This window comes from Leptonychotes weddellii, chromosome 7 (assembly GCF_054177405.1).
Source record: "Leptonychotes weddellii isolate Sample4059 chromosome 7, ASM5417740v2, whole genome shotgun sequence".
In the NCBI taxonomy this organism is placed as follows: Eukaryota; Metazoa; Chordata; class Mammalia; order Carnivora; family Phocidae; genus Leptonychotes; species Leptonychotes weddellii.
This window is the reverse complement of record NC_138375.1, coordinates 84874231-84887263: the sequence shown is the minus strand read 5'-3', so window position 1 is coordinate 84887263 and position 13033 is coordinate 84874231. Positions and strand designations below refer to the sequence as shown.

Genomic DNA, 13033 nt, shown 5'->3' with positions numbered 1-13033 from the left:
TTGCTATGCTGCTTTGCATCTCTCCTTTGCATGCACTTCTCAGGCACTACTCTGAGACTTGAGTAATATTTTAAATTTCAGTTCAGTTCTCACAGTTTTTGCTAGGATGGTTTGGATCTGTCCTGGACATGCACAGCTTAGGGGTGAGCCTGGGATGTGTATCTGTTTGTATACAGATTTAGGGGATCTGTTTCTCCAGCTGTCTATGCCCCAGGACTTCTCCTATGCTTTCTGGGTATTAGAGGCTCCTTTTCCTGGTCTTCTGCCTGGAAAGACAGAGCTTCTCTTGGAGTTTTAGCCTCTTGCTGTGCATGTAGTTCCATGTGACTGGGACCACCGTTGAGACAAAGCAGCAAGAGAAAAGAGAGAAGAAAAACAAACGTGTATTCCTCCACAGTCTTCAAATCACAGTGTCTCCTTTTCCCAGTTGCTCTAACCAGAAACAGATTTTTTCTTTTTATTGTTTGTTTTTCTCCAAGTTTTAGGCTGCCACTGCAGTTCAGGTCCATGACTGGGACCACCTTTGGGGCAGGCTATGAGAGAGAAGAAGAGGGAAAGAAAACATCAGAGGATCTCCCTCCCCCAATCTTCTTCAACTCACAGAGAGCCCTTTTCCTGGTTGTCTGGCCAAAGAGGGGTTTATCCCATTGTTTTTGTTGTCTATGCTTCTTACACAATTCCACAGTGGGACAACCCTTGGGTCAAAGCTAGGAGAGAGAAGAAAAACCAGGGAACTTACTCCCATGGAAGTTTTTCTTCAAGTTTGCTGCTCTTTCCAATCTACTACCTTTGTAAGTTTTCAGAGTCCTAGGGTAGCTGCTTTTTAAATTTTGGTTTTTTAGTTTTAATCAATGAGAGACATAAGCTTAGTGAGCTTACTGCATCTTGACTGGCACCGGAACTATAGTGTCCTTATGTTTAAGGACTGTACATATTTTTTCCTATTTTGCTGTGCTTTAGAAAGCCAAAAATTTTTGTCTTTAAACCAGAGAGTTTAATCTGTTAACTTTTATTGTAATGACTGATACATATCAATTTTTTTCTACATCTTATTTGTGCTTCTGTTTGTCTTACCTTTTGGTTTCTTCCTGGAGTATTCCTGTACATCTTAAGGAATGATGTAACTTCTATGAGACTCTTTTTTAAAATCTCTAAAATAGTGGGGGCGCCTGGGTGGCTCAGTTGGTTAAGCGACTGCATTCGGCTCAGGTCATGATCCTGGAGTCCCAGGATCGAGTCCCGCATTGGGCTCCCTGCTCAGCAGGGAGTCTGCTTCTCCCTCTGACCCTCCTCCCTCTCATGCTCTCTGTCTCTCATTCTCTCTGTCTCAAACAAATAAATAAAATCTTTAATAAATAAATAAATTAATTAATTAATTAAATAAAATAAAATCTCTAAAATAGAGATAAAGGGATTTAGCTAGAGTGTTATTTTAAAGATTAATAAGATAAAATATTTAACATATCTAGCACAGTCCCAGATACAGTTAATTTCATTATTCGGGGCGCCTGGGTGGCTCAGTCGTTAAGTGTCTGCCTTCGGCTTAGGTCATGATCCCAGGGTCCTGGGATGGAGTCCCACATTGGGCTCCCTGCTTGGCGGGAAGCCTGCTTCTCCCCTCCCCCCACTCCTCTTGCTTGTGTTCCCTCTCTTGCTGTGTCTCTCTCTGTCAAATAAATAAAATCTTAAAAAAAAAAAATTCATAATATTCATTGAGCACCTCATATGTGTTCCATAACAGAACAGGTATAAATTACTGCTCTAGTGGAACTTACATTCTAGTGGGGAAGATATCAATAAACTAAATAAGTAAATTACATAGTCTGCTATGGGAAAAAGTAAAGCAGGGAAGGGAATAGGGAGAACAGTAGCAGGGTCGAGGTGGCAGTTGTAAACTGGCAAGTTCTTTTCTCTATGAGAAATGGTACTGCTTTATTCTTTGCATGTTAGCACTTTATATTTATTGATAGCACTTTATTTATATAGCTTTATTTATTTATTTTATTTATTGGAGGGGGGCAAGGGGTAGAGGGAGAGAGAGAATCTTAAGCAGTCTCCACACACAGCACAGAGTGTGATGTGGCGCTTGATCGCACAGCCTGAGATCATGACCTGAGCTGAAATCAAGAGTTGGACGCTTAACCAACTGAGCCACCCAAGCGCCCCCGTATAGCACTTTATATGTCATTTTGCAAAGCACGCTAATATCTCATATTTTATTTTTATTCCCATTCATTGATTCAACAAATGTGGGTCAGACTTGTGCTAGACTCTGGGGTACAGTGGAGAATAAAAACAAATGTGGCATCTGTATGAAGTCTTTAGGGCTATTTCTACATTATTTCCATATTAGAGGAACTCACTGATAACCAATTTACTTATCTCTTTCACAAATATTTCTTGAATCTTACTCGGTACTGGATACTATAGTAATTGATAGGTTAGCAAGATTGACATGGTCTCTATTCTTATGAGTCTTATAATTTAATGATAAGACAAATGTTTAAACAAGCAGTTGCCTTCTCTGGCTCTAGTAAGGAGATGATTGGAAGGCAACAGGAGTAGAGGAAGGAGGCCAGTAAAGAGCAAGAAGAAGTCACCCAAGAAAAATATGATGATGGCCTAGATTGGGGTGGAGGCATGTAGAAATAAAGGATGATACTAGAGGTAAAGACAAACTCTCTTTAGGAGGTGGAATTACAGTGCTGGGGAACGTGGGTGATGGATGATACCACTCACAAAGGAGGAATGGGATGAGTTCGGTTTTCAAGATCCTAAGTTTAGGGGCACCTGTGTGGCTCAGTTGTTGGGCGTCTGCCTTCAGCTCAGGTCATGGTCTTGGGGTCCTGGGATGGAGCCCCACATTGGGCTCCCTGTTCGGCGAGAAGCCTGTTTCTCCCTCTCCCACTCCCCCTGCTTGTGTTCCCTCTTTTGCTGTGTCTCTCTCTGTCAAATAAATAAATCTTTAAAAAAAAAAAAAAAGATCCTGAGTTTAGAGGACAGAGCATGCAAGACATCCAAGTGTCATGTCTCTGAACCTCGTGAGACATGCCAGAACTAGAAATGTGGATTTGGAAGTTATCAGCAATAAATAGTAACTGAAGCCATGGGAGTAGATGAGGTCATCCAAACATATATAAAATGAAAAGAGAAAATGGCCTAAAAGAGAATTCTGGGGGTGCCTGGGTGGCTCAGTCGTTAAGCGTCTGCCTTCAGCTCAGGTCATGGTCCCAGTGTCCTGGGATCGAGCCCCGCATCGGGCTCCCTGCTCGGCGGGAAACCTGCTTCTCCCTCTCCCAATCCCCCTGCTTGTGTTCACTCTCTCGCTCTCTGTCAAATAAATAAATAAAATCTTAAAAAAAAAAAAAAGAATTCTGAAGCATTCTATCACTTAAGAGGTAAGCAGAAGACTGTCTATGAAAGGCCCTAAGAAAAGGTAGGTAGAAGTACAGGAGGAAACGTGGGAGGTGTTGAGGCCCTGGAGCCTAGGGAGGAGTGGGTTTCAGCACTGTGGACATACTGAGTGTGCAGAAAAGCCAGGTAAGAAAAACTGAAGTGTGCCCATTGGGTCCGCCACAACCAGTTTGTTTGTGTAGCTATGGTGAGTAAACAAACTGTTGTGGTGTGATGCCTGAAAGGGGGATGAGGAAGTCGACACAAAATTAATATTGTTGTCATTAACTGGGGAGGAAGATAGGATGATTCTTGGAGAGAAAAATGGAGGGGAAGGAGGATTTTATTTTTCACTGTAGTTAATTTTTTTTTCTCTAGGATGGAAAGGACTTGGATATTTTAAAAACTGATAGGAAAGAGCCAACGGAGAGGGAAGATATAGGAAGAAGAGAATTGAAGGAACAAAGTCCCAGAAAAGCTGGGGGTGATGGAGGGACAAGAGACGACTCTTCCTTTTTAACAGAAGTTATAAAGAACAAGATATGGTTATGGATTCAGATGTATTTTTAGTTTGGCAAGAAAAGGATATTTTATGGTTTCTATATTTTCTGTGAAGTTGGAAGCAAACTCATCTGCTGACAGAGAGGGATTTCATAGCTTTAGAAAGAATGGAGAAGATTTGACTTCCTTCCATGGGGGATGGAAGAGTAGACTAGAGAAATATGTCAGGTCAAGGAGGCGGCATGGAGGGTCCACTTGAGGCAAGCCAAGTTATATGATCTTCTCCAGCAGTGCTCAGCAACCTGGGTGCAAATGCAAAAGAATCAGCCAAAGGTGGGATTTTGCCAGGTGCTAAAATGGAGAGATAGTAGGTAAGGAAATTGAGAATATTGGTAAGAAAGTGATTGAAATGACTAAGAATAGAATCTAAGTTTGAATCGGAAGAAAGGAGGTGAGCTTATGAAAAATGTGGACCAGAGGTTCCCATGAGATTAAAGAACTGAAGTCTTGGGAATCTTCTAAGAGATCTGAAAATATAGATGTTTTGGTCTGACAATGGTTTTAGAGAGGGAGTGACTCTTGATGTTGATAAGTTCCTCAGTGAGGCTGTTGGAGTGCTTAGCTGAAGTGGAATTCAAGAAAGAGAGACCAGAGTGTTGCATGGGTCATTCACGTGGATTTAGAGTCACCTTAGATGATAGGGGCACTTGAGGTAGAAGGGAAGACTGAATCAAATGCTAAAATTTTAGATGCTAGATCAATAAATAACAGCAATGAGAGGGAGGTAGAAGGTATTAGAATCTGATGGCATGTACATGAAATGAGCTGATTTTTTTAACATTCTCTTATGGAAGTACAACATATATTAACAAAAGTATACAAATTTGACATATGCAGATATTAATTTTCATGTAGTGATTCTACTTCTGTAGCCACCATTCAGTCAAGAAATACATTTCTGAAATCTCAGAAGCCCCCACCTCATGCCTGCTTCCCATCACTTTCTTTCCCTTTTCCGTAAATAAAGCCATTGTCTGATTTCTAAAACCTTGTATTAGTTTTGCCTGTTTTTTGAACTTTATGTAAATGGAATCATATACCATGTACTGTATTCTTTTAATTCTGGTTACTGAAGCACAATATCATGTTCACGAGATTCATCCATATTGTTTCATATAGCAGGAATTTATTGATTTTTATTGCTGTATAGTACACTATTTCATTGTATGACTACAACACAATTTACTCATCTTTCTACTGTCAATAGACATGTGGCCCTCTCCCTAAGTTTTAGCTATGATCATTCTGATCATGTCTTTTGATACATATACGTATATACTTCTCTTACATATATACCAGAATAGAATTGCTGGGTCATAGAGTATGAATATGTTCAACTTTAATAGGTAATACCAGTTTTCCAAAGCTCTTGTATCAATAAACACTCCTGTCAGCAGCACAGGAATTTTGGTTGCTCTGTCTTCTGACCACTGTTTGACATTGTTGTTCTTTTAAAATTTAACCATTCTGGTGGATGTGTTTTAGTATTTCATTGTGCTTTAAATTTGATTTCCCTGATAATTAATGAGGTTGATACGTTCTTTTGTGAAGTGCCTGTTCCGATATATTGCCATTTTTTTTTCCCTATTGGGTTGTCTTTCTCTTCTTGACTTGTAGGAATTTTTTGTATATTTTGGGTATGAGTTTGGTGGAGTTATGTGTAGCAGATAGCTTCTCCCACATGGTAGCCTGATTTCTGATTTCCTTGCTAGTGTCTTTTGATAATCAGAAGTTTTTGTTTTAATGTAGTCTAATTTATGACTCTTTTCATGGTTTGTGCTTTTTGTAGACTGAGATAATTGTCTACCCCAAGGTCATGAAGGTAGTCTATGTCCAGTTCTGTTCAACAGAAATTTGTCAAAAAATACAGATGTTTATATCTGTGCTGTCCAGTGCAATAGTCATTAGACACATTTAGCTCTTGAGCCCTGGAAATGTGGCTAGTGTGACTGAGGAACTGGATTTTAAATTTTATTAAATTTTAGTAAATTTAAATAGTCACATGTGGTTGTTAATTATGCTGTTGGGCAGCTGTGTTACCTAGATGCTTTATTATTTTACCTTTCAGATTATTTCTGTGAGCCACTGGGAACTGGTTTTTGTTTGTGGTATGAGGTATAGGTCAAATTTCATTTTTTTTCCATGTAAATATCCAGTTGGTGGCACAGCACTATTTATCAAGAAGATTGTCCTTTCCACACTGCTCTGTCACTTGTGTTGCATATTAAATTTCCACATATGGGGCGCCTGGGTGGCTCAGTTGGTTAGGCGACTGCCTTTGGCTCAGGTCATGATCCTGGAGTCCCGGGATCGAGTCCCGCATCGGGCTCCCTGCTCGGCAGGGAGTCTGCTTCTCCCTCTGACCCTCCTCCCTCTCATGCTCTCTGTATCTCATTCTCTCTGTCTCAAATAAATAAATAAAAAATCTTTAAAAAAAAAAAATTTCCACATATGGACAGGTCTGTTTCTGGATTCTCTGTTTATTCAGTTGTCTGTCTTTTTGTCAGTATCACACTATCTTTATTACTGTAGGTTTATAGTAAATCTTGATATCCAGTGGAGGAAATTGCCTAATTTTATTCTTCTTTATCTTAGCTGTTCTTGACTCTTCATTTTCATTTAAATTTTATAAGCAGCTTATCAATTTCCACAAACTCATCCTGGGACTTTGGTATTAAATTAGATCTGAGATCAACTTGGAGTTAGTAGGAATTTTTACAGTATTGACTCTTCCAATTTGAATATGGTATATCCCTCCTTTAATTTAGTTAAATTTTTGCCTTTAATATAATTTTATAGTATTCTACTTATAGCTCTGCCATATCTTTTGTTGAATTTTCTTAGCTTCTTGCTTTGTCTATGGCCTCCAGTATGTTGTTGAATAGAAGTGATATGGGCATTTCATTCCCAATTTAAAGGGAAATCTTTCAATACTTTAAGTATGAGACTTACATTAGGTTTTATTGTAGGTATTCTTTATGTGATTGAGGAAGTTTCCTCCTATTCCTAGTTTACTCAGTGTTTTTGAGATGTTGATTTTTTTAATTCAATGCTTTATCTGCATCTTTTGAGATGATCAATGACTTCTCTTTTACTCTCTTAATATGGTAAATTACATTGATTTTCAAATGTTAAATTAACCTTATATTCTTGGGGAAAATCCAATTTGGTTTTAAAATACTTCCCCTCACTATATTGCTGGATTTTGTTTGCCAATATTTTGCTTAGGACATTTTCATTCATATTCATAAGAGAAGTTCACCTATAATTTTTCTTTTTTTTTCTTTTTTTTCAGTTTCAGATATCAAGGATACATTACCTCCATAGATGGGTTGGGAAAGAATCTTTTTTTTTTTTTTTTCTATTCTCTGGAGGAGTTTATGTTATATTCATGTTATTTCTTCTTTAAATGTCTGGGAAAATTAATCAATGAAGCATCTGGGTCTGGAGTTTCCTTTATGGGAAGGTTTTTAATAAAATGTATGATTTCTTCTATAGATGTCTTACTGTCTAGCTATCAGTCTTATTGTGGCTTCTTCAAAGATAGTCAGTTTTTTCTCTGGCTGCTTTCAGGATTAACTTTTTGTGTGTTTTTTTGTTTGTTTTTAGCCATTTTATGTGTATTTTCTAGTCTTTATCCTCCTTTAGATTCATGGTTCTCTTTGAATGTGTGGCTTGATGTTTTCCATTGGTTTTTGAAAATTTGTGGCCATTTCCTCTTTAAATATATTGCTTCTGCCCCAGGCTCTCTATACTCTCTCGGTGACTCTAATTACAGGTATTTAGACCTCTTTACCGTATATCATATGTCTGTCATGCTCTTTTCCTTTTCCTTTTTGTTTTTCTATGCTTCATTCTGATTTTTTTCCCTGACCTATCTTCCGGTTTCATCTGTGTAAATACGCTATGAAAGCCTTTCAATGAGATCTAAATTTGAGTTATCGTATTTTCGGGTCTAGCGTTTTAATTTAGTTCATTAAAAAAAGTCCAGTTTCCTACTAAAATGTTCAAGCTTGTCCTGAATATATTAATAGAAGTTTGAAGTCCATGTCTGCAAAATTCTTTATCTGAATCATGGGGTTATTTCTATTGTCTGTTTTTTCTCTTGGGTTTTGGTGAAATCTTTTCATCTATCTACATATTTAATAGCTTCTTTTTATTAGGATCCAGATGTTGTGTGTATAAAACTTAGAGAGATAATCTAAGGCTCTGTGAAATGTTATTTTTCTCCAGAGAGGATTTATTTCTGCTTCAGGCAGGCAGCTAGCTTAGGGCACTAGCAATTTCTGATCACATTGATCCAGTTAAGGATTGAGATGTTTCGAAGCTGGGCTTCAGTTGCTGTAAGGACTGAACTGTTTCCAGTACCCTTACTTTTGAAGTTTAGTCCTTCTAAATCCAATCCAATGTAAATCTAAATGTGTTTACCAGGGGCCCTCTTCCTTGGTGGACTCTGAACTTTCAGAATCAGCAGTCAAAAAGGCAAAAGGCCATTCCAAATTCCAGCTTCACTTTGCTGGGCTTCCTTCTCCTCTTGATTCTTTGTCCTGTAATCTCATTTTTTTGTAACTCTTGGATGCCTTCTAAGAGATACTAAATTTTTTTCCAACCTGTCTAGTTCCTAGTTGGAACCATGCTGGACATGGAACTTGTTTGGGCTTTTTGATGAAGGTTAGGCAGGGGCTGTTTGGAATTGGCAGTGGGAAGGATTCCCCCCGCCCCAGCACTGAGTTTCTATTTGAGAGGATTGCAAGGAAAAGAGAGTCTTAAGGGGCTGTTAGATTTTAGTCAGAACAAAAATTAAAGGATTATGTGCTGAGAAAGTTGGAGAGTTTGGAGGAGGGGAGGGTCAATGTAAACTTTTTTTTTTCCTCTTTTTTTCTTTAGGATGGATTGGTTGAACTAGATGACATCTAAGTTTCCATATAATTTGAAATTCTAGGATTCTATTAAATGAGCTGGGCTTCCATTCAGGTTAATTTAGAAGTTTAATTAGAACTTAAAGTTTCTCCTATAGAGATAAGGAGGCTTATCATCATAAAGAAAACTTCCAGGTTTTAATTTCAGCACAATAGCTTCCAGCTGTAAAACATCGAACCAGCTTCTTTCCATAGTACACAATGGGATTCTAAAATCTTAAGTCCAAAGGGAACCAGTTGCAATATTATCTGCTAGGAATTTACTATTCTGTGGATCATTATATAGTGTTCATTTATGGAAACTGCCTCATTTCTCTATATCTTACAGTGTATTAGGATTTTATTATTTCTTATATATAACCTACAGATTCTGGATCATTCTCTACCCATGATGTAATGGCCTCCACTCATCTAACTTCTCCTGGATCCTCAGACTCATTCTCTCCTGGATCCTCAGACTCATTCTGTCCTGCCCTTTCTGTCCCCCAACTATGTTTCCCACTTCTCCCTCTATGCCATACTTTTCACTATGCTGTCTGGAATTCCTCTTCCATGGGGGAGAAAGTTTCAGTTATTCTCAGCCATTCCACTGACCGTTCCTTTCAGTTACTGTCTTTAACTGAATCTGGCTCTCTCTTCCCCTGCAGCCTTCTCTTTCCTGAACATCTCTAACTGCCATGTGAGGCTCATGCCCCCTTCAGCCTTGTAGGAAATCTGTTAGCACCTTGTGGCCAGGGCTGTTTCACCACCCACCATCCTGATCTCTCAAGGACTGCCTCTTATTCCCATACTCCTGTATTCCCACTCCGGCAGTTCCCAGCTGCACTGAGTCCTTCAGTCCATTTACCACTTTGCTTTTTACACTCACCACCTCTGTACCTCAACATTCTCACACCTCTCTATAGCGGGTGTAGGCTCTATGACCCAGGTCAGTAGTCATTCTCTTCCAAACCCTTTAATATCCTATATCTCTCTCTTGTTGTGCCCATCTCCAAGCAATTGAACATCTCTGGGGAAAAAAAGTCACACAGCCATATTGTTGAAGCCCACTTCAAATTGATAACCACAAATCTGAAAAGGACACACAAGATGGCCAGGTCATTTGATACCATTCCTCTAGTATATTCACTTTCCTTCTCCCCTATTTCACACCTTTTCCTCTCATGACTCAAGCTCCTCTTCCCTGCACCCACTGTACCTCCTAGTGAGAATAAACATAATCAGGAGGGAGCCACCTCATTTTCTTAGCATGAATCCTCAAGCCTACCAACATCTGTACCCAGATACTCCACTTATATTACCGTTACTGTGGGGGAAAGTGGACCTGCCCCTTTCCAACTATAGCCCCTGCCTTGTGTCCTGGATTCTCTTCCTTCTCAGGGATGTGACTCCCACGGTAATGCCCTTCCTCTCTTACATCATCATGTCTTCCTGCCATGAGGTCCTTCCCATTGCTATATAAGCACCCTTATTATCACCTATCTTGAAAAACTTGCCCTTCAGGGATTATGAACAGAAAGTTCATAGACAGGTACAAACAAGCATCTTATATTTGAAAAGATATTCAATCCTACTCATACAAAGAAGCATGAAAATTACAACTATACTGACATGTCGTTTTTTAACCTACCATATTAGCAAAGATATAAAAATTTGAAAACACATAGTACTGAGACGAGTATGGGAAGAAAGGATATTTTCGTACTGTGCCATTGGGAGTAAATAAGTACAACTTCAGGGGACATCAATTTGACAATATCTAGAAAAATTACTAATTTTATATGCCCTTTGACCCAGCAGTCCCACTTCTAGAGTGAATCCTGTGTTAGACCTGCCAGTGCTGGTGTGCCCCCAGGGCTTAGGGGAACTTCTGTGTCCGCATTCTCTTCCTAAGTGGTTTTATCCAGTTCCATGTCTTTGAATATCTTTTCTATGCTAGCGACTCAAGTTCAGTCTTTAGCCCAGGGATTCCTGTGCAGGCCAGACTAATTTATTTAAACAGTCTTTGTGGTAGTTTGATGGCATCTCAAACCTAAAGTGGCCCAAATAGGATTGATGTTCCTCCTCCCCAGTCCACTCCTTCCCTCGTCAACCCTTTTTCCTTTCAATAAATGATTCCACTATTCTCTCAGTTTCTCAGGCCAGCAAACAAACCATAACTAGTGACATATTTGATTTCACTTAGTCCTGAACTTTTTGCCTTTATTTATTCCTTGGCTTTATTCCATTTGTAACTTACCTTAACTCAAAAGACATTGAGTTTGCTTCTCACTCTCCAATTTCTGTTTCATACTTTTCCTTTGGACTTGAAACAAGTTCTCATCTTCCAGGCTCAGAGTCTGGTTCCTCCTGACCATGGTTTTGACTTTTCATCTCTCCCTTCCCTTCTAAGTGCTTCTCCCAGTCTTCCTTGGTGACCTTTTTCCCTCTGGCCACCACCTTCCTTCAGCTCTTTGGACAAAACTCAGAGAATGCTAACCAGTTAAGTGACTAATAGGGAAAACTTAGAATGTCCGTGTATTAATTTATAACCATGCCAAATGAAGGTGAAAGCTCATGTTAGCTGATCAGCATGGAGGAAGATTATTGGAAGCCATCTTATAATGACAGTGTTAGCCGGTGAGCCTAGAAGCACAGCAAGGAGAGTTTGATGATTTTAAAGGCAACATCTAGCCTGGTGTGGCCAACTCCACGATGCATATTCCTGCTAGTGAGACACGTCACTTTGTCTGTCATCTACCCTACTAAAATGTAGTTTGTGACAGCAGGATCCATATCTTTTGTGGTCACCATTAAATCCAGTGCTTAGCTCATGGATTAATCCTGCTAGAATTCTCTGTCCTGGATGGTGCTACATGGACACTGCCAAAGTCTGCTCTCTGACTTCCATTTTCTCTGATCTCTGCTAATTCTCTCTTTTATGTTGGCATGTCCTTATGAATTATTCAAACCAGAGTTGTGTTCTCTCCACTTTGGGCCTTGGATACTATCTTTTAAGGTAACTTTTGAAAAAAAAAGTGATCCCAAACATTTGGGGTTGATTTCACAGTTTGATTATGAGGTTCTGCTTCACTGTCACTTCTGTGTACTTCCTAAACTACTCCTTGGCCTACTTGTGCTTCCAGAAGCTAGAAGAGTGAAACATCTGCTCATACCTATGGACTTGCATGTGGTAATCTTTGAACACTACTTCATAATCCACAGATATTTAAATGTGAATGACTTGAGATGTTTCTAAAAATGTAATTGATCTTCAGGAATACAGATTTACCACCAAAAGGATGTGCCACAAAATCTGAAGGCAATGGAATATAGTTGAGTTTTTTGACAGGTAAGAATAGGACAAAAAACATAGGCATGACAATGAGCTAAATGTATGATATTTTGTAAGCCTGATAGGAATAATTTAGTAGAAGCAGATGAAGACTACTCATTTATGAAAGATTTGAAGTTGCATTGTTGTTGCAACAATTATAATTGGGTTCCAATTATAATTACTATTATGATTAGACTAATGGGATAAGTCTTTTTTTAATATGAGAAAAATTTATTCAAGGCTTGTTCTTACCCTTCATGTGTAAAAGAGTCTGAGTAATAAAGCGTCACTACCTGCATATTCAGAGCTCTTGTTGTACCTAAGAAGAAGACTGTCAGCTCCTCGGAGCAGGGGATAATTGTTCAGACCAGGCCATAGCTTACCAACGGCCTTCTGCGGGAGAGTGTATCTCTGAAGCCAAGGGCCACTCATCACGTGCAGTAAACACTCATCAAAGTTCCTGTGGAGACCCAAATGCAAAGTGCCTGTCAGGGAAGGACATACAGGGCAGTCTTCTCCTGGGTCCAGAGGACAAGGACCACATGTATTCCATTCTCCACAGCATTCCTAGAATCTAGCCAAGTGCCTGGCATATGAGAGGCTCTTATAAATATTTACTAAATAGTATGAATGATGACATTATGCATTTTAGAGCTTTTATTTGTTATTTATTGCTGTATAACAGATTACCTGCAAATTTAGTGCCCTAAACATTTATTATCTTCCAGTTTCTGTGGGTAAGGAAAACAGGTGTGGCTTAGCTGGGTCCTCTGGCCCTCGGTTTCTCACTGCGCTGCAGTCATGTCAAGGTTCAACTGGAAAGGATCCACTTTCTGGCTCACTT

At 39.2% G+C, this 13033-nt stretch overlaps 1 protein-coding gene across 13 annotated transcripts in view; it reads left to right on the top strand.

The window, feature by feature from the left end:
- Positions 1-13033, top strand: part of ATG10 (autophagy related 10) — a 225923-nt gene that overhangs the window by 177319 nt on the left and 35571 nt on the right. The window contains exon 5 of one of the 13 annotated variants that reach the window (XM_081826646.1): positions 3772-6190. The exons of the other annotated variants lie outside the window; for them this stretch is intronic. Coding sequence (XP_081682772.1) covers positions 3772-3963 — 192 coding nt within the window. The 3' untranslated portion in view covers positions 3964-6190. Of the gene's footprint in view, positions 1-3771; positions 6191-13033 lie in introns of those variants that run through there. 13 annotated transcript variants of the gene reach the window in all.